The sequence below is a fragment of the Tripterygium wilfordii genome, chromosome 17 (assembly GCF_013401445.1).
Source record: "Tripterygium wilfordii isolate XIE 37 chromosome 17, ASM1340144v1, whole genome shotgun sequence".
Taxonomy (NCBI): domain Eukaryota; kingdom Viridiplantae; phylum Streptophyta; class Magnoliopsida; order Celastrales; family Celastraceae; genus Tripterygium; species Tripterygium wilfordii.
The window spans coordinates 4,034,717-4,061,706 of record NC_052248.1 but is presented as its reverse complement, the minus strand read 5'-3'; the positions used below and the strand labels follow the sequence as shown (position 1 = coordinate 4,061,706).

Genomic DNA, 26,990 nt, shown 5'->3' with positions numbered 1-26,990 from the left:
CATGTGCGGTAAAAATGACTTAATTTTAATTTTTAATTTTTTATTATGTTTAGGAGTTTTGTAGGATTTTAATCCTAGCTATTATGGAAAATGAGTAGTAATTCATATATTTGTGTAACTCTGTTATGTAATTATAGGGAAATAATCTTGAAGTAGGTTACTCTAATAATGACACTTAAATGTAGGTAGGTTAGGAACCAAAAAAAAAATAATTTTAACACACAACACTCATATGTCTTTCCTTATCCAAATTCTAGATGAAAATTTTATCCTAACCATTGTGTGGTTCATGACAATTGGTACATGTACGAACCTTATCACTTAAATTGATTTACTTCTTCAAAATAATAAATTTATACGAATTTATTTATTAAATTAAATACTTGTGAACAAACTTACCAATATGCAGCGAATATACTCAATTAAGAGCATTTGCATGAGTCAAAGATCCTTGATTCTACTTACATATAACCCTAATATATATATAACCCTAATATATGCAGCTAAAAAATATCCCAATTAAACTCGCAAGTGGAAGAGACATCATAGTCGTAATCGAATATAATGTCATCGCAAGAAAGTTGTCGGTAGCTATGGCGTACAAAGAAGATAAATTTCGTCCATTCCGTATATGTGGGATTCACGGCGTCCACAGGATTATATGGTAGAGAACTACTGGGCATTCACATCAAACCATATTCCAAGGCCAATTGACAGTCCGAACGATGGGCGTGATCATACCGAGAATATAATGTACCAAAAATAAGAAATATCCATTGGCTGTGTTTATTTAAATTTCAAGTTTACGCGTAAAGCTAGCATATATTAATAAGAGACCGAGAGTCCGTTTGGAGAAGATGATAAAACTCCGTATCGTATAAAATTATCCTTTAATACCTTATTTTCATATTTCAATCATCGAGATAAGCCGAACAAAATTAGGGTATACTACCATTCGACATTTGTATCAAATTGACATATAGTCTTTGTTTTTTTTTTTTTTTTAAAAAAGTATTTGTTATAACTCAGTCATTGAACATACAATTTAATAGTCTTATTAAGTCCATGAAATTTTAATGGTAAATTTATAAAATAAAACCAAATTAACACAATATAAAAATATTTTAAAGTAAAATTAATTTAATCTATGCAAATGTCTAAATGTGAGGCTTTAATCTTGCTGACATAGTGACGTAGAATCTCTCCAAAATTTCTCTCAGCTTCAATAATACATTTATGTATTAGATTAGATTAGATAGGTTGACATCCAAGCCACACTATATGAGAGTAGTGTCAATATATCAAGACAGGCATAGGATAAGATGGTATTTTTTTGCGACAATTTAACATGTTTATCGAGCAATGAAAACTCATATATAGCATTGGTGGACATATGCACATGGGATTTTCTGTGAGCTCACCTATAAAACTACCAACCTACACGTGAGCTCACCTATACAATCTCATCAGGATTACATCTTACTCAACAAATATTGGAGTTCGTTCAATGATTGGTTTGGTGGTGTATCCTTAAGGAAAACAATTCTCACCGTGACTCTTCACCAACAAACATCGACTCTTGATAAGAATAAAAGTCATGTATAGAGAAAGTTGTTAAAACAAAACTTGTATTTAACACAGCTTGTGTTTAACGTGTAAAGTTAAGTCCGATTTCAATAAAATTCTTTTTACTTTCTTTCAAGCATAAAATTCTGGATTTTGTCCACCTGGATAAAATAGTATATGGGTATTTCATTATAATAATATACAAAATACGTTTCTAGCTATATATATAATGTAAGTGGGATGATCATGGAAGCTATGGGTTGTGTGTCCATCTTTCTTCATCAACCATGATTCTACCAGTACTTCTCTTTCTCCTTGCTTTCCTTAACCAAACTCCTTCTAGCAATGCATCTTCAAGGTCAAATGATGTATCCGCCTTTAATCGATAGGGTGCGCTAAACACTTTTCTCACAAATAATCAGACCCTCGAACCTCTGTGAGCCTTTAGTACATATGCGAACCATGACTTAATTGTTAGACATCCAATTACATCTATTAACATCAATTAGTGGCAACTTCATACGTACTTGTGTGGATTGTAACGATACCCACAAGCTCGCGCCCACGACAAAGTCCCAGTTATGACAACGACAGACACAAGCACGTACCGAATCCATAATCCCGATTACGACTAAAACCATCACAAAAACTACTGAACAACTCAAAATTAAACATCATTCAGAAGAAGAAAATGTATTCGCAAAACAAAGCAACATGTATGCACTAAGTTTCCCCTCTTTGAACATCGAAGCAGTATATATAGTAGAGTGAATTTTGAAATCTCTATAAACTAATTCGATTATGGAAAAAAAAAGAAAAGAATATCAATGTCGAAATATAGAGGTGTAAAAAAGATGGGGCAATTACAACTAAGCATAAAATTAAAAAGACATGTTCCAACAGGTCCATCGGGAAAAATTATTAACAAGGACACGGATCGTCAAATTAACAAAATTATAGTTCAAAATTTTCATTTATTATAGTCAAAATTGAAGCAAACGAAAATTAAAACAACTAACGTTAGTTCTAAAAACACAAAATCTAAATAACATTCAAAAGAAGAAAACGTAATCACAAAACAAAGCAATATTTATTCACTAAGTTTCCCCTCTTTGAATATCAAAGCAGCATATATATCAAATCAAACAGACAAACAACCAAACTAAGCCTTGCGAAATAGGATTGAAAACTCATAATCGCGGAAGAATGAAACCACCATATATACAAATTGTCTTCCGTCAATGATGATTGAAGAATAATAGCGAAATAAGGATAATAGACTTGCGATTCCGGCGAAAATAATCGAAGAGGAACTTCTATTCTACTTCAACTACGAGGGTTGAGGGTAATTTAGTCAATAAAAGATATTTTAAATTTTTTGTTCTCAATGACATAAGGTTCAAAACCTATGAACCTTATGGCATAAAAAAGTAGTTTAGTCAATACAAATTTATTTTAACGAACTTATTACTAATTATCCCTAAAAATATTTAACACACAACAATCACATGTCTTTCCTTCTATCCAAATTCTGGGTGAAAATTTTATCCTAAACATTATGTGGTTCCAGACAAGTGGTACATGTACAAACCTTATCACTTAACAATATGTGGTTAGTTTGCATCTTATTATGTTGTCTTCATTAGCATCATTAATCATATTTCCCCAACATTCGTAGGTTGGGCTAAATGTGACTTTTAGTCACTGATAGATAGTCTTTGTTATAACTCAGTGAGTTACAGAAAGGACTCTCAACTAACGGTATGCCTAAATGCCTAATCAACTAATCTCAATAACTTTCGCTGTCAATTAAATAGGTATAATTTAAATAGCCTAAAAAAATTTTGAGGGTGCTGCCCCCGGACCCCTGTCAACTTTTAACAGTCCCCTTAACATGAATTCCTGACTCCGTCCTTGAATAGAAGGGAAAGAGAGTTTCCTTCCAATTCTCTTGTTTTGATAGCCTAGAAAAAAATTAAGGAAAGAGATTTGGAGAGAATTGAGGGGAAGATTTCATTAATTTTTTGTCAAAATACTTCCTTCCAAAACGGAGTCATTTGGTGTGTGTTTGGCAGAGCAGTTACGTTGATTTTCAACGCTAGCGGTTAAATTGTGAAAAAAAACTGAGCTTAAAACTCTGAAATAAGTTATGAGGTGTTTGGTAGAGCTGTTAACTGTTGTTAGCGGTTAAGTTGTGTAAAATTTATGTTGTTTGTATTTTTTAAAATTTTATTTATTTCATTTCAATATAAATATTAATTATTATATTTATTTCATTTTATTAAATTAATCTATTTAATATAAATATAAATATACAATATACCATATTTAAATATATTTAATAAAAGTCCTAAACCTATGATGAATACCCACACCGGCCCACAGCCACAGACCAACCCCCCTTGCCAACCAAAGCCCAACCGACGCCCTTACGGGCCGGCTGTAACCAAGGCCCATGGGCTGAATCCCATGAAAACCTTGGCTGGTAGGTTGGGAAGGATCCGCGCTTATAAGCTTGGTTTGGTCCTCCTATTTTTCCGATGTGGTATCTCATCAGACCTCCCCCCTTGGGGAGCCGAGGTCCACGGCGGCTACGCTCGCCTGGCGGCTACGCTCGCCCGACAGACGACAGCCCTTTCCCGGACGGCAGCCCTCTCCGCAAACGCGACCCTCTCAACGAGAGCACCAATGATGAATACCCACACCGGCCCACAACCACAGACCAACCCCCCTTGCCAACCAAAGCCCAACCGACGCCCTTACGGGCCGGCTGTAACCAAGGCCCATGGGCTGAATCCCATGAAAACCTTGGCTGGTAGATTGGGAAGGATCCGCGCTTATAAGCTAGGTTTGGTCCTCCTATTTTTCCGATGTGGTATCTCATCAACCTACAACAACAAAAAAATTAAAAAAATATATGTATCATGTTTGGCGTGGGTCCCATGCAAAAAGGCATGGGACCCACAACCAAAAATTTTGAAAATAAAAAATACCTTTTTACGTGGGACCCACAGCAAACACGTGGAAATTGTGTTTGATATTCTGTCGTTTTCTCAAGTCTCTCCTTAGTCTCCTATTATCATTATTATTATTATTACGTAATGTTTACACCATTTTGATTTTGTTTGATATATTCTGTCGTTTTCTCAATTCTCTCCTTAGTCTCTCCAATTCCTAACTTCAATTTTGGTTTCATACAAAAGTAACTTTCATCTGTATAGATGAATTCAAAACTCAAACAGTGGACTTCAATATTAAATGAACTTGGCCCAAAGAAATTTTAGCATTTGAGCCAAGGCCAAGGATGAACACGAAGCATCTCTCTTAGACTCTCTCTCTCTCAGTAAAATATGTGTCCTAGACAGAAATAAAATCACATCATATTCTTTTAAAAAAAAAATCCTTTTCGAGTTTATTTTTCTTTTCTGAGTCAAGTATTTGTCTTACACTTATTGAGTTACAGCAGGAAGTGCATCAGTATTAACAGTATTGCATACAGTATAGTCTATTAAACAAAAAGGTGAGAGTGTATGGTGTACCCATCAACCAACCGATAATGTCGGTTGGCAACTATTACCTTACCCACAAAATCAGGTCAATAGTGATTTTGCATTTCAATCAAGATCGGTTGGTTGGGTTGGTTCAATTCTCATCAACCGATCCATTCCATGGTAAACCCTAGCTCTAATATGCTTGATGTAAAAAATCATTCATATCTGAGAGTGTATCCATAGTTCAAGGGTAGTGTCATTCGAACAATAAATAGAAATATTATTTCTAGTAATAGGGGTTGACAATAAAAATAATATTTGCGGAGCCTAAATATGTAATGTCCTGCAGAGTCTCTTTGGTAATTGGTAGTCTTATTTTAGACTCTCGTCCTATAAAAGCAAGATCGCCATGAGAATCTCAAGTAAATATTTTGTATTACAAATAGACTTAATAATGGGTATTGGTTTATCAATAAAAGTTCATTAATAAAATTAATTTTGTAAAGATTTACAAATTACTTATCACTAATATTTATTTGGAAAATTATATTATGCTGCGTGATTTTTAATTTTGTTATCAAATAAAACTTTTAGACACATGCTGGACAATACACATGTTAGCTTTGAGGTCTACAAAGATTGTAGGGCATGTTCCTTAAATTTTTTGATTTATGCTTATGTTAAAACGATCCTAATACTCTTTCGGTAACGTATAAAATTTATTTTCCCCCAAATGTCTTATATATCGCAAGTCCATCAGCCAATAAATTATACATTTATGTCAATAAACACATGAAAATAGTATGTATTAATTCAATAACAATTGATTGCATAACTTTCAAGAGAGGAAAAAGCCTTTCCTAATTAACTTAAGTTGTGTTTGGTATCACTTCCAAAAATTTTGAAAACAAAAATGAAAAACAAAAACATAAAACATAAAATGAAAATATAAAATTGAAACTTGTTTGGTTGAACACTTAAAACTGAAAACAAAAACTGAAAGCATAAAACTGAAAGAAAAAAAAAGTGTGTATGCTTTTATTTTCATAATAATGAAATATATCCACATCACTATATTTTTCATAACTGTAGCATTTGCCGTGTCTATTGCAACGTAATTCACCATTGAAAACATTAATAGAAATAAAAAAAGATAAGAAATAAAACAATAACCCAAAGTATATTTAATCATTGTCTTTATATCTCTATGCAATTTGTAATCTGAAATCTTAAAGAAAGTGCAATCTATAATAAGTGTAACTAGTTCTGTTTCCAAAACTTTTAAAAACTTTTTTTTCTTGTTTTCAAAAATTTTGAAAACTTGTTTTTGGTTTTCATAAAAACCAAACCAGAAAATACAAACAAACAATATTTTTTGTTTTTATTTTCTATTTTTTGAAAACTAAAACAAAAAATAAGAAACAAAAATGATACCAAACGGACCCTTAAAAGATTTCTTAAGTAAAAAAAAAAAATGTTTGTCTTCTCTCTCAAAGAAATTCTTGTTGCGGAAGGTGTATTATTGTTGGCATTGTCATTGCTGTGTAAGTGATGTTTATATTACGCCAAGCAACGTGTACTCTACCTTATAAACTCTTAACATATATCGATAACATATACTCTGTCATCCATATTCTCTACCAAATGCACCCTAAGTACGTTGCTTGGCGTAATATAAATATATCTTACACAGCAATGACAATGTCAACAATAATACATGATTGTTGGCTTGATGCATGTGGTTATTGTCAATGGCTAACGGTCTAAAAGTTAAATTTGATTGTGGATGATTTCCTCCTTGATTTGTGTGGTTGCATGAGTGGTAGGATTGGTAGAGCTGTTATCATTAACAGGGGCCATATGTTATGTGTACTATTTAAGAGAGCTGGCTGTCCTATTTTTAGACAGAAAGAGACATGCATGCGTGAAAAAAACGTTGGATCTTTCTCTTAATTATTATTTTTTATATTGAATTGGTTTCACTTTTATAAGTATAGAGCTACATGTCGCAGGGTTGCAATTCTTTGCTTAACCCTTAGCACAACTCCCTTACAAAACAGATAACCCATAGCTCATGTTACAACTCAATTACTAAAACATCAGATGTTATGAAATAATCATTGATTTTACAGAGTCGTTTCACAGTCAGGCTTTTATGAAGTCTTGGTCAGTGAATGCGTTGACGTAACGGAAAATGTTTAATAGAATAACCTAGTTGTACGAAAATCAATGACCATTCCTAACAACAATGCAAAACTCAAGCGATCATTTCGTAACGTCAGTTTAGAACCCACTCATATTTTTCACGCATTATCTTTAATTAATTTTTTTATTCAACAAAAAATACACCATTAAATTCAAAAATCTCATTGATATTCATCATTTATTGATATAACAAAATACGGAAGAGAAGGGGCAGCCTACCCAAAACCACGAGTACGACAAAATTTACAATTAAAAATCTGCTCCTTACAATAAACTCAAAGAACATTGATATTAAATAAATTTTTTAATTAATGCATGTACGTGTGTATTGTGTCTACTGTCTTTGCTTCAATCCGGTCAACGAAGTTGACTGTAGGAACCTGTCTTTGCCGTTGATGTCATTTCAAACTGTTATAAAAACCTTACCTGTTGGTCGGGTGAATCTGACATGGACGTCTTTGCGAATGAGTTTTTGGATTGTTTGGAATGTCGAAAGGTCAAGAAACGAAGTCCGGTTTAGTGGTTTATCGGTAAATCTAAAAGTGGTCATAACTTTTGATCTATTTGGAGTTATGAGGCCCATAATATCTTTTTAAGGACTAATTTGAAATTCACTTAGGGCAACTCTGACAGAAACCGGTTGAAGAGTTCAAATTAAGACCAGAAAACGGCGTTTAACCTCTCTGCGAAGGTGTTTTAGTTTCTTTTGGATTTCCTTATTTGTTTTCAAGTAGTGTTCGATTTTCTAGACTTATTAGGGTTTCTTATTCATATATATATATATATATGTCATTAGGAGAGTTTTGTGGGGAAAATATATTACTTTTGTCTTCCATAAGAATTTTGATTTTATTCAACTCTTTGAGTTTTAAACTTCCGGTTGCGTCAGAATCGTAAACTGGTGAATCAATCACTAAGTAGGCACGATTTAGATAAAATATCAGTTAAGTTATTGAGTCGAGAAAATTCGATAAAATTGGTCAATTTTTCAAAAAAACCGTTGAACTGTGTCGGTAAAACTAAACGATTTTTCAAAATATTTTGAAATATTTTTTGAATTTTAAATTATTTGTTATCTATCGTGAACTTATGATGTGTAAATTGATTTTTATATGTATTGAGTGTATTATCCTGTATTAGATATGTAATGTGAATTTTATTTTTTAATTTCTTTTTAATAATGATCATATGATATTATAATTATGATATTATTTTTAACATTAATATATATACTTTAATTAAATATGTGGTTGAATCGATGACTCACTTGTCCAACCAATGAAAAAATCCCTCACCTGAATCGATATCCAACACGCAGTTTTTATAACAATTACTAATAATTCCAATCAACTCTTAACACCACCAATACGAAAAAGCTAGTCTTTCAATTTTGGTCCAAGACGAAAACCCTTATGTTACAAATGTCTCGCTGCCCCCTTTTTCTCCCATATGGTGAAGTCTCCAATGAGAGACTCGATTTGATGGGATCTTGTGTGAGAGGGAGTATGTTGGAGAGGTAAGCCTCCACCCAAAACAGTTCTCCACATGGAGAAGTTACAAGGTTTGAGAATGGTTTATATGGCATTGCGTGGACCTAGATTCCTAGGTCCATAATGTTTACACGACCGTTACACCTTGTGCGAGTTACAAGATGAGGAAACCAACACTGTGTGGTGCAACGTCTCGCTCAAACTTTTTTTGAATATAGGGGAAAGGAATGAGAGGCTCGAACTCGAGACCTCTATGAGATATCATATACACCAGTGTACCAGTGTGGAGTATAATTAAGAAAACAAATCAATATTTTCTACTACTATGCATTCGAACTTTCCCGATATCGAGTCTCCCACATCTCTAATTGTCTCTCTGTTCTCTCTTTCTCACCAATAATGGCCTGAAGCGCCTTTGGTTCATAGGGAGGAAGAATAATACATGGGGGTTTATCACTAGGACACTTCACCATTGACTCCTCCATGTATTTCCGCCATAGACCCACTTGTGAACATGCCATGGTCTCCGAGCACACCTCCTCTGCTCCCGATGGTATACTTGGCTTATATTTCAATAGTTTCGCGTATTCTCTCAACAAATGAAACATGTAATCGTACACGTTTTCCATTCTTAAATTCTCACTCACGAATTTGCTTCCTGCCTTACCAATTGCCAGAGCCTGTACACCATTCCGTGTAAGTACATAAAATGCAAAATCAAATGTACTTCTGTATGTATATATGTAGGTATATGTATGTATGTATGTACCTCTTCAGTGTGATTGTTGCCCCATTCAACAGCAAACTTAATGTCTCTGCACTTGCTGTTATTCCTAATAGGCCAGTAATGCTGCATTGGCTTCATGCCTCTCATGAAGAAATCAAAGTAACGAGGCTTTACCTGCAGTGTCATGGAATCGCATGCTAGTATGTATTTCTCACTCACCGACCATCCCCATCCTTCTATGTAGACTTTATATCTTCTCTCAGATTGTACATGATTGGAAATTAGAAATCTTTTTAGCAATAGACAAAAAGATGAAGCAAAATAAATAATTGGATTTGTTTATGTGTTACACTGAATTGTGATTTGTTGTTTGTGATATGGGGGGCAGTGTTGGGTCATAGCAGGGTGTCGGGTTTTGGTACCATTTCTTTTGGGTACAAGGTGTTTGTTAAAATGTCTGTGTGGTATGGTTAAACCTGGCATGAGAATTTTTTCTGTGCAGTACGTTTGGGAAAGGATCTTTGATACGTTTCATTAAAAATATGATAAAGAAATCATGGGATTTACCTGTGTGTGCATTGATCTTCTAGTCTGGAATTCTTGTATCCTTCTCCAGCTTCTTTATACCAATCCTGATGACAAACCCTTGAGTTATTTCTTTTGATTCTAAATTCAATTTTTGTAAATCCATGACTAAGCTATTGATATGTTTGCAGATATAGGGATGTCCAAGATATCTTGCCTGGTTGTAGAACCGACCGTTCCAGTCGTACTTGTCCGAGACATTGCACTTCATGAGATCAGCCCTTTCACCCATTCTGACATTTCCTTTCCAGTAAGCATATGGTAACCTATCCTTCCAATTAATCCTCTTGTTGCCTTCCTTTATGTCTTCCAACAAGCTTTTCCATGGCCTCACATTGATCTCAGCCCTACCAATTATTAACAAACAATCATCACCAAGAAACAAGTATCCGTACTATGCTGGGTAGACGTTGGGTTGGAGACGTTTTGGCAGTCTCTTAACACTAGTACTTACCAACCCCAGAAGCTCCAATCAGGGAAGACAATGGCCAATGAATCATCATCTCCACAGTAATGAAACACCGGTGGCGGTGAGGTGGCGTTGGATCCTTCGTGGTAGTCACGCTTCTTGATCACAGGCCGGTCTCCGCAATAAAACAGTAGCTCCAAGTCTGGTAGCATCCCCGGGTACAGCCTTGTGAGCTGCACAATACCCCATATGTTGAACACATCTCTTGTTTGAAATGCCGTCTTGTACTTCTTCACATACACTCTGCCACCAACAATCACTAGTCTAAAATATGCAACATCTTGTCCTCCTTCCAGCATCGCCCTCGATATTCCGGTACGTTGCCATGGCCGTAGATCTTCGTGGATCCACCGGAAATACTCGGGACATGTAGTAGCTGATGATTGATTAAGTTCACGCGTGGACGGATAATCGATAGGGCATGTTCTTGTGACATTTCCTCTGGAGCAATTCCATGTATTCTCTATTTTTTTGCTACCAGGGAGACTTGTTTTCGAAGCAAACCAATCCTCTGCAACATACTGCAACAATAAACAGAGAAGACAATAATTAATCAAAAAAAAAACTAAAACTTATTACTAATTTCTAACATACAATTACAGAAAACCCACATCATTAATCCAGAAAACCGTGACGACACCGATGAAGAGACTGATGAAGAAGAAGAGAACAATTGTTAGGCTTGATCTTGTTTTCATGAACAGATTCAAATTAAGAACTTCAAGATTCATGGTGTTCTCATACAAGGAAGACTAGCTTCTTCTGTGGGTGTTGATTTTGTCCAAGTAGATATGGATTGAGGCTAATGCAAGAATAAAGAATGTCTATCAACAGAGTCATATGTGGTTGATTGTCAACAAGTTGTCACGATACAAACTCTCCGTTTATGGAATTTAATTAATGGATGTGAGATGTCGACTAAGACTAGTTAAAATTGCATTATTGCCAACAGTTTCCTTCGACTTATTAATCACGCTCACGTTTGAACTTTGAACAAGTCGTAGATTCTCATTAGATAGAAAAGAAAGAAAACCAAATCGTCAGAGATTGTAAGGTCTGCCTTTCTGAGTTTTTTTTTTGTATTTCGGGCAGCTACGTGAACCCATGTAGTGCTGTAGAACTAACATACATACATACATACATGTTATATATGTATATAATTAATCACCAAATTATCTGCATATATATATATTTATTTATTTATTTATTTATTTACTTATTTTTTTTTGTCTCAAGGGAGGATTTGATTTCTTCACCTTTTGCCAATACCTGGGTCTAGGTGGAGTAAGACCACCATGGCCCCATCCATTGTGGCAACTAGGATGGGAGGGGCTTCAATTCCTGGCCGCAATCCCCACTCCAATTCTTCTCCAAAACTATGCTAAACTATGTTAAATCCTGAATTAAAATGTGTAATTAAGTATTTTGATGTTTATATTGTTAAAATATAGTTGATTTTGGGGAAATTTTTTTTCTAAATACTAAATTCTAAGCCTTAAACCATAAATCCTAATCTTTAAACCTCAAATACTAAAAATTAAGTTCTAAACCTTAAATTCTAAACCCTAAACTTTAAATTTTAAACCCTAAACACTAATTTCTAACCCCTAAACTTTAATATGTCATTTTCAAAAACAAAAATCATGATTTAACATGATTTTTAGGGGATAATTGGAGCCGAAATTGGAGCTAGGAATTGGAGTCCCTCTCATCCCGTAGCAACTAGAGCAAATTCAAAAGTTGTAGGCACCTCAACTGGGTCTGGGTGGAGTAAGACCACCATCCATTGAGAAGGCAATGAGTAGTAAATGCCAAGGTTCTTAAAACCGGACCGGTCATCAAACCGGAAAAGTCTTCGGTTCATGGTTCAAAGGTTCAACCGGGGTTCAAACCGGGTTCGAACCGGTTTTAATGTAATGAATTATTTATATATATATTTATATCATATGCATATAATATGTAAGAAAACTTCATAAAAATACAATATATTCAAATAAAGTATCATTTTAAACAAATAAAATCTCATAGCCTAGTGGTTAAAGCCTTTTTTAATGAACAAAAGGTCATGAGTTCAAACCCTACAAATAACAAAATTTCAAAAATATTTTATTAACATTAATAAATGACCGAACCGGTCAAAACCGGGCCGGTTCTGGCCGGTTCAACCGAAGAACCGGCCGGTTCAACCGGAAATATCCCGGTTCATCAATCACCGGTTCTGGCACCTCAACCGGACCGGACAAGTGGCCGGTCACCGGTTGGACCGGTCCGACCGGCCGGTCCGGTCCGGTTTTCAAAACCTTGGTAAATGCAACCCCCCCAATAGGCCCACCATTATATTAGTAGAATTAGCACTGAATTTTATACACTTCCCCCTGAGAATTTCTTTCACGGCCTCATTAGAAATTATAAAGAGGGATAATATAGAAGACTTTGACCAAGTAAAGGGCTATTTTTCCTTTGAATTTCATCTATGAGCTAGAATATGGTCCTACACTGAGTTGTAGTCAATGGATTAAGTTGAAATAGGATAGGGACATAATTTGTAATCAAGTCATTAGAAAAAAAAAAGGTTTCAAATTGAAACGTCAAATGTTTCTAACTTCATAAATTAAGTCACTCCAATTCAATTCCACTCATTTTTATACCGAAAATTTCTGACGTATCATAATTTTGTCACAAACTAGTCTATGTTATATTATTAAATGCGTAAACCATCAAAAAATTTGAAAAGCTTTTGCCAACTCAAAAAATGTTGACTGTTACATAGGTGACGGTCAAACTAACGGATTAAGTATATGGTCGTGATCTCTAGTCATATTCGGCTCGAATTCAATTAGAAGATTCAATCCATATTTGGCCCACTTAGAACTTAAAGCCCAAATTCATATCAGATCCATAGCCCATCTAATTAGCTCAACTGATTGGTCTAAGGCTTATATCCATAACTCGTAGGTTTTTTTTGAAGTTCGAAGATGAAATACACTTTTTTTTTATAACTTGTAGGTTTTTTTTTTTTTGAAGTTTGAAGTTACTACCATGGTCATGAGCTAATATGCATGGGATCAGCTACCAGCAAAAATGGATACTTGAGCCTTACACCAGACCCTGAAGATGACCCCAAAGCACAGTTGAAGGTTGGGAGGGTTCTATACAGGATTCCTGTGACTGCATGGCCGGCAATTATCACCACCATCTTCACTGTTAATATGGCTCCTTTTCCCCATTCTAATATTTCTGGAGATGGCTTTAGTTTTATTATGGTACCAGATGCTAGTCCTCCACCACTTAACAGTGTTGGCGGATTTCTGGGAATCATGAATACTACAGCTCAAGGTACGTAAACAGTACTACACATTCCCTACTAGTAATTAAACTCCAAGAGATCTAGTGATCTTTGACCTGATCATGTTCAGATTACTGCAGGTGTCTTTGTTGGTCAACTAGCAGTGGAATTTGACACATTCAAGAACAGTTTTACCAATGACATAAGTGACAACCATGTTGGTATTGACACTACCAGCATCACAAGGCCAATTGCAGCTAGAAATCTCCCAATTAAACTGGCAAGTGGCAAAGACATCAGAATCAGAATTGTGTATCATGCCAAGGTAAGAAAGTTGATAGTAGCTATGGCGAATGAAGAATTTCGTCCAATGCAGACGGTGGCCATTCAGGAGCTTAAATTATCAGAGACGGTTCCAAAATTCGTATATGTGGGATTCACAGCATCCACAGGCTTATACAGTGGAACTCATAGGATTCTTAACTGGGGATTCAAATCCACCCATGCAGGGCCAATTGACAGTCTGAACGATCATACTCGGAATATAACGTACCAAAAATAATAAACTTTGATTGGCTGTACGTGTTTATTTAAATTTCAAGTTTATGGAGAAAGCCACCTTCTAATTTAGAAATTTTCTAACAGTTCTTGTGCCTATAGAAATTACCAAATGTCTATTTCTAATAATGGGTGCCACAACATAAATTACGGTGGGGAAGACACCTAAAATAAAATATCTCATTTTACATAGGCAGGATTAATAAAACAAAGGCAGCAATATATAGTGCCTGTTTGGCACGGCGGTTCCCACAGCGGGAACGCTAGCGGTCCCACTTTAGGGAACCGCTGTGCCAAACAGCATGTTCCGCAGGGCGTTTGATGTAGAACATCTTGACGATATTTTTATGAAGCAATTGGACCACAATAAGAAGAATAAGAGGGCCCGGTAGTTTTGTTTTTTTTTTTAGAGTCCTGGTTCTAGTATTTCTAAGTTTCCATGATTGTTTAGAGCATGTCCAATGGACACTTGATAACACATTTTCAAGTGTTAAAAGTGAACTTTATGGAAAATTTAGAGTGCTAGAGTTCTACAATGGAAGAAAATGAACACTTGAAAACACACTTTCTTGACACTTGAAATATAGGTTGTTGTTAAAAATGACACTTGAAATATGAAGTATGTATATAGTTGATGAATAGTGAAGAGATGATGAAAAGGAAGAAAGAGATGATAAAAAGGAAGAGAGAGGTGATGAAAAAGAAGAGAGAGATGATGAAAAGTAAGAAAGAGATGATAAAAAGTAAGAGAGAGAAAATAAAGAAGATGAGTATGAAGTGTTGAAAAGTATGAAGTGTTGATGAATAGTGTATATTGTGGGACCCACTCATCCAATTAAGTTATGCCACGTAGGAGAGAGTAGAAGAGAGAGAATGATTTTGAAGTGCTTGATATAGTTTTTACCACTGGAGTTGCTCTTAGGAGTCATAAGTCCTAGTCTATTTCTGATTATTATTATATGATTTTAGGAGTAATAATCCTAGTTATTTCTTATTTTAGGAGCCTTATAAAAGGGCCACCTACTGTAACGTTGTAGGGATGCTTTTTATTCTAAAATTTTCTTCAGTAAAAACTGATTCACATGTGCAGCTCTCTGTTATAGACTCTGCTTGATTATTTTGGGGTTTTGATGTGATCAAATCCCTTCTTACTAACTTCCGTTCTGCGTCAAGTGGTATTGGAGCAAGGATTCACCTGGCTTGATGGCTGCCCTGCAAAACAGAGGTGATCCCATTGACGGTGCTCGTGGGAATCGTGGCGACGTGTGGGATGCGATTGATGGGCATGGAGAACAGCTTACTGATATTCAAAGGAATATCCAAGAGATGCGCGAGTTACTTCAAGGCCTCAATCTGAATGCTAACATAGCACCCGTAGCTCAACAAAATCGTGCCGAAGGAATTGCCCAAGGCCGACGAGTTGGTGATAGGAGACCGCAGCGAAGACATGCTGACATGCATGATTCAGATCCAGAGGATAAGGAGATTGAAGAAGCGGAACCTCCTAGGAAAAATCGAGAGTTAGATGATTATCGGATGAAAACTGACTTCTCATCATTCAACGGAAATCTTCAAATAGAAGATTTCCTCGATTGGATTGCAGAAGTTGATCGCTTCGTAGAGATGATGGGATTATCACCAGAGCGAGCCCAGAAAATTGTTGCTTGGAAACTAAAAGGGGCTGCTGCTGTTTGGTGGGATCGACTTCAATTAGATAGGAGAAGGCATGGTAGAGAACCCATCAATACATGGAGGAGGATGAAAGAACTCATGATGGATCGGTATCTTCCATCGGATTATGACCAGCATCTATTTGATCTATATCAAAATTGTGGGTAAGGAGAGTATCGATCAGTTTTTGAATATACCACAGAATTTCAAAAACTATCTGAACGCAACAATTTGGCAGAGACCGAGGGCCAGAAAGTGGCAAGGTATAGGGGTGGTCTAAAACCAGCCATTCAAGACCATATGAGGATGCAAATTATCCACTCATTGGTTGATGCAATCAGTTTAGCTATTCAAGCAGAGATGACGGAAAAAGGAAGCTGCTTGCCCCAACAAATAGCTACAGAATGCAGCAATCAGAATCCACAAACGATCGAGGAAAACACCCCCAAGCACCATCAAATCATGCAAGGCCACAAGGATTTCCAATGCGGAATGTCGCAGGAACTAGTAGTGGTGGCAATAGCGGACAAAACTCTGCAACAACAAATAGAACTGCATCTTGCAATCCAGGTAATATGCGTAACCAAGATCCTTATGCCAGGCCTACACTGGATAAGTGCTTTAGGTGTGGAAAGCCTGGGCACCGCTCCAATCAATGTCCAGATCGCCGCCCAATAAATTTGTTACCAAAGAAGATTGAATTGACATTGATGATGAGGAGTTCGGTTACGAAGGTGAAAATCCTTATTTAGAGGCAGAAATCGCAGAAGAGGATGAAAGTAGAGAGCATGTCAACTGTATTGTGCAACATGTCCTCCTCTCCAAACAAGAAAATCAAGGCCAACGACACAAAATCTTTCATTCAAAGTGCTCAATTAATCAGAAAATTTGCAACTTGATCATTGATAGCGGAAGTTGTGAGAATTTTGTGGCGAGTAGGCTGGTGAAACATCTCAAACTTCCAATGGAAAAGCACCCTTCGCCATATTCAATTAGCTGGATCAACAAGGGGCCTACTGTTAAAGTAACTCAAATGTGTAGAGTGCCTCTTTCTATTGGAAAGTATTACAAGTCTGAAGTACTTTGTGGTGTGGTCGATATGGACGCTAGTCATATTTTGTTGGGCCGGCCGTGGCAGTACGATGTCGATGTTACTTTTCGAGGTAAAGATAACACCTATCTGTTCAATTGGGAAGGACACAAAATTGCTATGGTGCCTCTTGAAGATCAACGTGCCAATAGCAGTTCTAAAGTAGAGGGGAGTTCATCCTTAATTCTTTCCAAATCTGCACACGAACTTGAAACAGATATAAGTCAAGTAAGGGCAGTTTTTCTTTTGACACTTAAAGGATTGGCAACTACGGAACAAGGTGGTGTAATCACAACGATTTTTGATAAAGTAAAATTGCTGTTAAAGGAGTTCGAAGAACCAGAGGCGGAAGATTTACCAGACCAATTGGCACCAATGAGAGATGTTCAACACCACATAGACTTAATTCCTAGTGCATCCCTTCCAAATTTGGCACACTATAGGATGAGCCCAAAACAGAATGATATTTTAAAGGAGAAGGTGGAGGAATTACTTCTGAAGGGATTTATCGAAGAAAGCATGAGCCCGTGTGCTATACCAGCGCCATTAGTTCCCAAAAAAGATGGAAGTTGGCGAATGTGTATCGATAGTCGAGCCATTAACAAGATAACAATCAAATACAGGTTTCCTATCCCTCGTTTAGATGACATGTTGGATATGCTAGAAGGCTCAAAAATATTTTCAAAAATAGATCTTAGTAGTGGTTACCACCAAATTCGTATCAGGCTTGGAGATGAGTGGAAGACAGCTTTCAAACCAAAGATGGTTTATATGAATGGCTTGTTATGCCGTTTGGTTTGTCGAATGCGCCCAACACCTTTATGCGGTTGATGAACCAAGTCTTAAGACCGTTCATTGGAAAATTTGTTGTCGTTTATTTCGATGACATTCTCATTTAAATCTGAAGAGGAACACATTGAACAACTTCGTCAAGTATTGCAAGTCTTACAAGAAAATAAGCTTTTCATCAATCGAAATAAGTGTAGTTTCTCAACCAACCGACTAATATTCTTGGGGGTATATTGTTAGTTCAAAAGGAATTCATGTAGATGAAGAGAAGATTCGTGCTATCCAAGATTGGCCGACACCTAAGTCCATTACCGAGGTTCGAAGTTTTCATGGATTGGCCACTTTTTATCAAAGGTTCGTCAAGAATTTTAGCACCATCATGGCTCCCATAACAGAATGTTTAAAGAAAGGCAAATTCAACTGGGGCAATGAAGCAGAAAGTAGTTTTACATTAATCAAGGAGAAGTTGTGCACAGCTCCCGTTTTGGCTTTACCTAGTTTTGAGAAAGTTTTCAAGGTAGAATGCGATGCATGTGGTGTTGGAATTGGAGCTGTGTTGCCACAAGAACATCGGCCGATCGCGTTTTTCAGTGAGAAATTAAGTGAAGCCCGACAAAAGTGGAGTACTTATGATTAAGAATTTTATGCGGTGGTCCGCGCACTAAAATTGGGAAAGTTATCTAATCCAGCGGGAGTTCGTGTTATATACTGACCACCAAGCTTTGAAGTATCTCCAAAGCCAAAAACACTTGGATGGAATTCATGCTAGGCTACAGCTTTACAAAGATTCACTTTTGTCATCAAGCATAAATCGGGAGTGACGAACAAAGTTGCTGATGCCTTGAGCCGAAGAGCTAGCTTGCTAATTACATTGTCCCATGAGATTGTTGGGTTTGAGTATTTAAAGGAACTTTATCAAGAGGATGACGATTTTTGGGAAATTTGGGCTAAATGTATGAATAGACAGTCGGTCAATGGCTATCATGTGACTGATGGGTATCTATTTCAAGGCAATCGTCTGGGTATTCCTAAATCATCTTTAAGGGAAAAATTGATTCGAGATATTCATGGAGGTGGTCTTGCTGGTCACATGGGAAGGGACAAAACAGTAGCAAGTCTTGAAGAGAGGTATTATTGGGCACAATTGAAAAAGGATGCTGGAAAGTTTGTGCAAAGGTGTTATACTTGTCAAGTATCGAAAGGTCAGTCACAAAATACTGGACTATATATGCCCTTGCCTGTTCCAGAAAATATTTGGGAAGACCTATCAATGGATTTCGTGCTAGGCTTGCCTCGAACACAACGAGGAGTGGACTCTGTGTTTGTTGTTGTTGACAGATTCTAAAAAATGGCGCATTTTATACCTTGCCGGAAAACATCTGATGCCTCTCACATAGCGCGCTTATTCTTCAAAGAAGTAGTACGACTCCACGGTGTACCTCGTTCCATTACTTCGGATAGAGATACGAAGTTTCTGAGCCACTTTTGGGTTATGTTATGGAAGATGTTTAATACTTCTTTAAATCGAAGTTCAACTGCCCATCCTCAATCTGATGGTCAAACTGAAGTTACTAACCGAACTATGGGCAACCTGATTCGTTGTATTTGCCAAGATCGTCCTACACAGTGGGATCATGATTTACCATAAGCTGAATTTGCTTATAATAGTACTGTCCATAGTGCTACCGGGAAGTCTCCTTTTAGTGTGGTATACATATTTCCACCTCGACATACTGTTGATCTAGTTCCATTCACAAAGGGGGCTGGTTTCAATAGTGTAGCAGAGAAATTTGCTGAACAAGCACAAGCTGTGCAAGATGAAGTAAAACAGAAGCTAGAAGAGACTAATGAGAGGTACAAGAAATCCGCTGATAAGCATAGGAGACTCAAAGTGTTCGACGAAGGTGATTCAGTTATGGTTTTCTTACGAAGGAGCTGTTTCCGGTTGGTCGTTACAACAAATTAAAGCCTAAGAAGTACGGTCCTTATAAGATCTTGAAGAAGATCAATGACAATGCTTATGTCGTTGCTTTGCCTGAAGATATGGATATTTCTCGCACATTTAATGTGGCTGATTTATATGAGTTTCACGATGACGAGTCATTGTATCCTGAATTTCACTCGAGGACGAGTTCTGCACAAGTAGAGGGGACTGATGTAGAACATCTTGAGGACATTTTTATGAAGCAATTGGACCACTATAAGAAGAATAAGAGGGCCCGGTAGTTTTGTTTGTTTTTTTAGAGTCCTGGTTCTAGTATTTCTAAGTTTCCATGATTGTTTAGGAGTCATAAGTCCTAGTCTATTTCTGATTAGTATTATATGATTTTAGGAGCAATAATCCTAGTTAATTTCTTATTTTAGGAGCCTTATAAAAGGGTCACCTACTGTAACGTTGTAGGGATGCTTTTTATTCTAAAATTTTCTTCAGTAAAAACTGATTCACGTGTGCAGCTCTCTGTTAGAGACTCTGCTTGATTATTTTTGGGTTTTGACGTGATCAAATCCCTTCTTACTAACTTCCGTTCTGCGTCTGCATTACCGCCCTCAAAATGGGGCGGCAACGCCCAAGTTAAAAAAGCTTCAATTTGGAGCTTTTTCAACAGCGGTTTATGTGCCTTTTTTTTTTTTTTTAATATGGGACCCATGTGGATCCCACATGTTAAAAATTACTTTTTTATTTAAAAATGATGGGACCCACCTGTATTATGATTGAATAATATTTATATAAAATAAATTAAATTCTTAATAACATAGAAAATGTACTATTAAATTAAATTCTTAATAACATACAAAATTCTTAATAATATTTTATATTTATTAATTTATAATTATTATAATTATCTATAAGAAATTATATATATTTATATTATATATTTATATTAAATATATTATATATTTAATGTTTACCTAAAGTAATTATAATTTGTACATAATAAATTATACTTATAAATTAAAAATAATACAACTAAATATATTTTACTTAACTCATTCAATAGCTTATAAGCTACAAATAGCTTTCAATTCACCAAACACCTTATAACTTATTTTTGAGCTTTAAGCTCAGTTTTTTTTTCACAGCTTAACAGTTAGGGTTGAAAATCAACACAACCGCTCTACCAAACGGAGCCATAGTAAAGTAAATTTCGAATTCTCTATACATTAATTCGATTACTGAAAAAAAAGGGAATATCAATATCAAAATATAAAGGTGTAAAAACGGGGAAATTATTAATAAGGGCATAATTGGAAATACATGTTCCAATAAGTCCACTACGAAAACAATTATTAACAACTCAATCACTAAAAGATCAAACGTTACGAAATTGTCACTAATTTTGTAGAGTGTTCGGTTGATTTTGCAGAGTGTTACGAAATGATCACTGATTTTCGTACCACTAAGTTATTCTATTAACATTTTTTCGATCGGTCAACGAGAAACATCAACGCGTTGACTGATCAAGACTTGACAAAAACTGACCGTCAAATGACTCTGCGTGATCACTGACCATTTCGTAACGTTTGATGAGTTCTGACATGGGTTATCTGTTTTGTAAAGGAGTTGTCCACAAGGATTAAGCAAAGGATTGCAACCAAGTCACATCTAGCTCCCATACTTACAAAATTGAAATCAATAAAATATAAAAAAATCTATATGTTTACATTTAATGTATTTGTCTGCCTTATAAAAATGGAAGAAAAGTCTGACAAGATTTTAAAAAAATAATTAAGAGAAAGATCCAAAACGTTTTGCATGCATGCATGCCTCTCCAAAAATAAGACAGCTGTCTTAAATACACGTCATATGGTCTCAACAATAATATTAAATATTCATAGGAAATAAAGAAAAAAAAAATTAATGATGATTGATAAGCCAATTTGTGTACCTTATAAAATAAAAGAAAAGGGTTACAAGATCAAAGAAAATAATTAAGAGAAAGATCCCCCGTTTTTCATGCAGGCATGTCTGTCCAAAACCATGGCAGCTCTTTTTTTTTTTTTTTTTTTTAAATACACATATTTGTCCAAAGTCCCAACAATAATATTAATTATTAATTAGTCAAAAAGGTTGGGTATCGCCTCATCATTAATAGGCCAATGTTGACCACCTAAGCTTATCTTTCACACCAATAACAGGGGTGTTATCGATAACGGAAGTCCTTAAGGCATAAGATAAAAATTTTAGATTTTGCAATCACTGTATATCACGTGTGATGAATATTCTATGATCACATAATTGAAATACATATTTCAATATAACATTTTAAGACTCTAATACACATTTTTCATCTTTATTTTGTGTCATAAGGACACCCCGTTATCATTTTCCCAATAACAATGATACACCGACCGCAACTAGAATGATCTCTTATTTACAGAGAGAAAGCAAACACTTTTTTTTTGTTTTCTTTGATTGATTTTGTTAATATTCGTAGGTGGTAAAAATCATGATTATCAGCATCAAATCACATGTCATTATCCACAGTATATAAGATATTAAGATTCCTTATCAACAAGTCGTCTTAATATCCACTCATTATGCTTCACCATGCATAAATAAACAACTCTTTATTGAGCTAAATCATTAAGAGGAAGATGCAACGTTTTTCATACTTGCATGTCTGCCAAAAATATATAGACCAGCTCTCTTAAATATACTAATGCCTCCAAGATTAATACCAAACACGTTGTACAATTAGTCAAAATGTGGAATATTGATGCGGGGTTATGGGACCTATGAATCAGACGTCCTTGGATTGTGATTGACAAGCAACTTTGATCCATGTGCGCTAAAAAAGGTCATAACTTTAGGAGTAGTTTTATTCTTTTCTTGTTAGAAATGATTTATGATTTGATTATATTTTTTATATATTTAAGGATTGTAATCTCTCATGAACGAGATCACTGTTGAAAATTATAATTAAATTGGAGATTTCATTTTCCTTTTTCCCTATTTTGATCAATTCTTGGTGGATTGAATTTAGTAGAAGTTGATATCGTATTTCGAATTTTCCATCTGTTTGACCAAGCTCTACATCAGTGGGTATAAGAGAATCAGCAAGTGCCTGAATCATGCCGCCAAAGAAACAAGTTGCGGGAAGACAAGGGACATTGGAACAGGTGCATGCAAGGGAAGATGCTCCTTTAGATCAACACTTTGAGCAAATAGAACAAAGAGTGAAAACATTTATGAGGAATATATAGCTCTTAGCATAACAGTTTGATGTCGCGCTAATATTGTAACAAAACCCGCCACCAAATTTATATGAGCCGAATGAGGCCGAATATAACGGAGACTTCACTAACTCTTTTGGCAACAAGGGTGCAATGGGAAGAAAACAACTCAGAAATCTTGATCCAAGAGGTGGGAGTCATGATTACAAATAGAGTTTCAAGGAGGCGGTCAACGGAGGAGGTCTTCGATTGGGTGATGTAGTGGAGGAGTATGATCTGGACGAATTATCAACATCTATTTTCGATGAAGAAAAAGTAGGAAGGCTTGAAGTTGGATTCCATTGATTTGAGAATAGATGAATTATTGGTTCCAATATTTGATAATTACCTAGAAAGTGACGGTGGTAATTGTTCAACAAAAGAGTAGTATTGGAAGAGGAAACAAGGGTGTCCAACATTTATTCAATTTATCGCAATTCAAAAATAACTCATCCAAGAATGTCTGCTTCTTCGATCCATGACCCCGCATCAAATATCTAAATGAGTACTAAGTTTTAAGTATACCACAACTCGGGCCAAAAAACTATAGTATGAGAAAAAAAAAATTAAGGTACGAGATTAGTGTAAATATTTCAAGACAAACAAGCATAGCTTAAGATGTTATTTTTTGTAACAATTCAACATCTTTATAGAGCAATCAAAACTCATAGCATAGGTGGACTCATGATATATTTTATGATTATTTACAACAATACAATTTATTGAAATACTATTATCGATAAACATTAATCTTGATAATATTAGGTCTCATAAATTAGCTAAAAAATTTAATATAAATACATACTAAAGTTGATGAAAACTAAAGAGCATATACAAGATGGAATAATATCTATTGAAGTTGTGCCCGACGAGAGTTCAAGCAATAGAAATCATCTATTTCTGGCTTAGTTATTTTTGATTGGTGATTGGGTGAAAAATTCTTGATTCCATGTCGATTGAGTTTTGAGAGACTACTTGCTTTATCAGTATTAGTTTCGCTCGAATCTAAAACTATCGGCCTATTGATATATTGGGGAATTACCCCCAGGATTCTTCATTCAGAACTATCAACAAACCAAAGAGAAATTGAACTTGAGATAATACAATCAACAACACACAAGATTTACGAGGAAAACTTCAAACCGGAGAAAAAAGCCACAGGTGTTGTCAGAGACAACCAGAGCAACTTTCACTATATGAAATTATTACAATCATACTCTCAGTGACCTCTCTCTACCCAAGAAAACCCAAGAACCCGAGAGCTCTAAAGATTTTCCATAAGCCCCAATTCAGTTATTCCCTCTAAGATTCTACATCTTGAACTTTTTACAGTCTCGCACCCTTGAACCCATATTCGAATCTCTAGAGATTTTCCATAAGCCCCAATTCAGCTTATTCCCTCTAAGATTATGCATCTTGAACTTTTTATAGTCTCGCACCCTTGAACCCATATTCGAATCCCCAAGAGATACACCGAGAGATAAACCACAAGGTTTCCCCCAACCTTACTCTCTCTCTCCCTCTGCCTCTCCCTTACAGCCACTCTCTAAACCTAGATAAACAAACAATAAGAATTAAGATTAAGTAACCCTAGAAAACAAACCTATTATTTATAAGTTTGTACAACACCTAATCGTAATCAGACTCGAATTACTAATTCTATCTAATTAGAGTACAATTTTATTGATAAACTCCAACAATATGACACCATGTTGAGGTCAAAAGAAACACTCAAGATAATAGATTTTTATCGTATCACTCCTAAAGTCAAGCCCACAGATAACTTGTCCATCCTGAAACAATGAATCTTGTTTTGGATTGATCCACATCAAGGCTAGGCGGCGGCTAATAACTTTTTTAATATATATATAGTATTTTTATGGTAAAAAAATATTTAACCTAATGATAAGGAACAATAAATAACAATAGTAATCTTGATATTCTACATTCCATTATTATTGTTAATATTAAACGACAAAACAAAAAAGTACTCAATTTTTATTTTAAAAAATTATATTGCATTTAAAATATGGTTTCTAAGTAGGCATTTATATATTATTTCGTCTTGTACATGTCTTTAATTAATTTTCATAAATTTTAATATGTATTTATATTATCATTTTGGATTACTTTTTAAGACCAATTATTAAGATTAATATTCCTCGATAATATTATTTTAATAAATTATATTATTATAAAATAATCTACCGAACCCCGTTAAACTATTTCTGATAGATCAAAAATATATATATTTTTAATACCAAAATGATATATGTCCATAATTTTAGTGTCCATAAGTGTCCATAATCTAGGTGGCATGAGGAGAAGTGTGGGGGTCATTTATACAAAATGACCCCCCCACTTCTCCTCATGCCACCTAGATTATGGACACTTATGGATATCAAAATTATGGACATATAATGCTTCCGTTTTTAATATTATCCCACCCCATTATCATTTACTGACTCCGTCCTTGATCCACCTGCTTTGACTTGACATGCAGAAAACTACGATATACTTTTTATGATAGCCGGGACAATTTTCATTATTACGTTAATTCCAAGACAAAAACTTACTAGTAGCCCTGTGCAGCCGGGCACTCTCTCCGCCCTTGTCTATATAATGTAAGTGTGATGGTCATGGAAGTCATAGATTGTGTGTCCATCCTTCTTCATCAACCATGATTCTACCAATACTTCTCTTTCTCCTAGCTTTCCTTAACCAAACTCCTTCTAGCAATGCATCTTCAAGGTCAAATGATGTATCCGCCTTTAGCCACTTCAGTTTCCCCACCTTCACCACTACAAGTTGCGACGATGGTGCTCTGATATGCATGGGATCAGTTACAAGCAAAGACGGATACTTAAGCCTCACGCCGGAGCCGGAAGACGATTCCGAGACGCTAAATCAGGTTTCTAGGGTTCTGTTTAAGCATCCTGTGTTTGCATGGCCGGCAACCATCACCACCACCTTCACCATCAACATGAACACTTTCCCTGGTTCTAACAATCCAGCCGATGGGATTACGTTTATTATGGCACCGGATTCTAATCCCCCACCAGTTAATAGTCATGGAGGATATCTCGGACTCATGAATAGTACATTAGATGGTAAACATTCGTATCTCCATTACCTTTTAAAGTTACAGAATCCATCTATATAAGTCGCTCTACACATTTTTCATTTGCAGGCAACGTTGTTGGTCAACTAGCAGTGGAGCTGGACACTTTCAAGAACACCTATGATATAGATAACAACCATGTTGGTATCGACACTACGAGCATAACAAGTCCACTTGTAGCAAAGTCTCTCTCTGCTAAACTCAGCAGTGGAAACGATATTAAAGTCAGAATTGATTACAGTCCTATAGGAGAAATATTGCAAGTATCAATGGCACCCGTAAATGAAGAAATGACGATTGTTCTCAGTCAATCCATTAAACTGTCAGATACGGTTCCAAAATCCATATATGTGGGCTTCACGGCTTCCACAGGAGAATACAGAGGTACTCACAGGATTCTCGATTGGGAATTTACATCTGTGGATAGTTTGGAGACAACTGATGCCACCAACGTTGGACGTGGTATTTGGAATATAATGAATAAAGCATAGGAGCGGCCATGTTTATTAAATTTCACTCCTAAAAGAGAGAGCGTATATATAAATAAATAAGGGAGTGAAATTCTGAGATGGACGTCTATCCTTTGAGCATGTAATGTAATGTAATAAATAAATAAATGATCCATGAACTACACGTATTGTCTATGATCTTTTGAAATCATAATAATGTTATATGCACAATTAGTGGATTGAGGGGAGATCGGTACTTAAAGTACCAGACTATTAATC

The 26,990-nt window shown here is 35.7% G+C and overlaps 2 protein-coding genes across 2 annotated transcripts; one reads left to right on the top strand and one right to left on the bottom strand.

Moving 5' to 3' along the window:
• Window positions 1-1,830: 1,830 nt before the first annotated feature.
• Window positions 1,831-26,776, top strand: LOC119982533 (seed lectin subunit I-like). The gene is made up of 3 exons (XM_038825974.1): window positions 1,831-1,924; window positions 25,893-26,251; window positions 26,332-26,776. The coding sequence occupies exons 1-3, from the start codon at window positions 1,854-1,856 to the stop codon at window positions 26,751-26,753; spliced, it is 852 nt and encodes a 283-aa protein (XP_038681902.1). The 5' UTR covers window positions 1,831-1,853; the 3' UTR covers window positions 26,754-26,776.
• Window positions 8,973-11,397, bottom strand: LOC119982532 (O-glucosyltransferase rumi homolog). Its single transcript, XM_038825971.1, has 6 exons — window positions 11,145-11,397; window positions 10,519-11,054; window positions 10,222-10,411; window positions 10,047-10,111; window positions 9,522-9,732; window positions 8,973-9,432 (listed from the first exon to the last, which is right to left on the bottom strand). The coding sequence occupies exons 1-6, from the start codon at window positions 11,262-11,264 to the stop codon at window positions 9,076-9,078; spliced, it is 1,479 nt and encodes a 492-aa protein (XP_038681899.1). The 5' UTR covers window positions 11,265-11,397; the 3' UTR covers window positions 8,973-9,075.
• Window positions 26,777-26,990: the final 214 nt, after the last annotated feature.

Coding starts and splice junctions, on each gene's coding strand:
- LOC119982532 (XM_038825971.1), bottom strand. CDS start 11,264: ATGAATCTTGAAGTTCTTAATTTGAATCTGTTCATGAAAACAAGATCA. Junction 9,733..10,046: donor GAAGATCAATGCACACACAG/GTAAATCCCATG, acceptor ATCTGAGAGAAG/ATATAAAGTCTACATAGAAG. Junction 9,433..9,521: donor GCAACAATCACACTGAAGAG/GTACATACATAC, acceptor AATGGTGTACAG/GCTCTGGCAATTGGTAAGGC.
- LOC119982533 (XM_038825974.1), top strand. CDS start 1,854: ATGATTCTACCAGTACTTCTCTTTCTCCTTGCTTTCCTTAACCAAACT. Junction 1,925..25,892: donor TCTAGCAATGCATCTTCAAG/GTCAAATGATGT, acceptor TGCATCTTCAAG/GTCAAATGATGTATCCGCCT. Junction 26,252..26,331: donor CATGAATAGTACATTAGATG/GTAAACATTCGT, acceptor TTTCATTTGCAG/GCAACGTTGTTGGTCAACTA.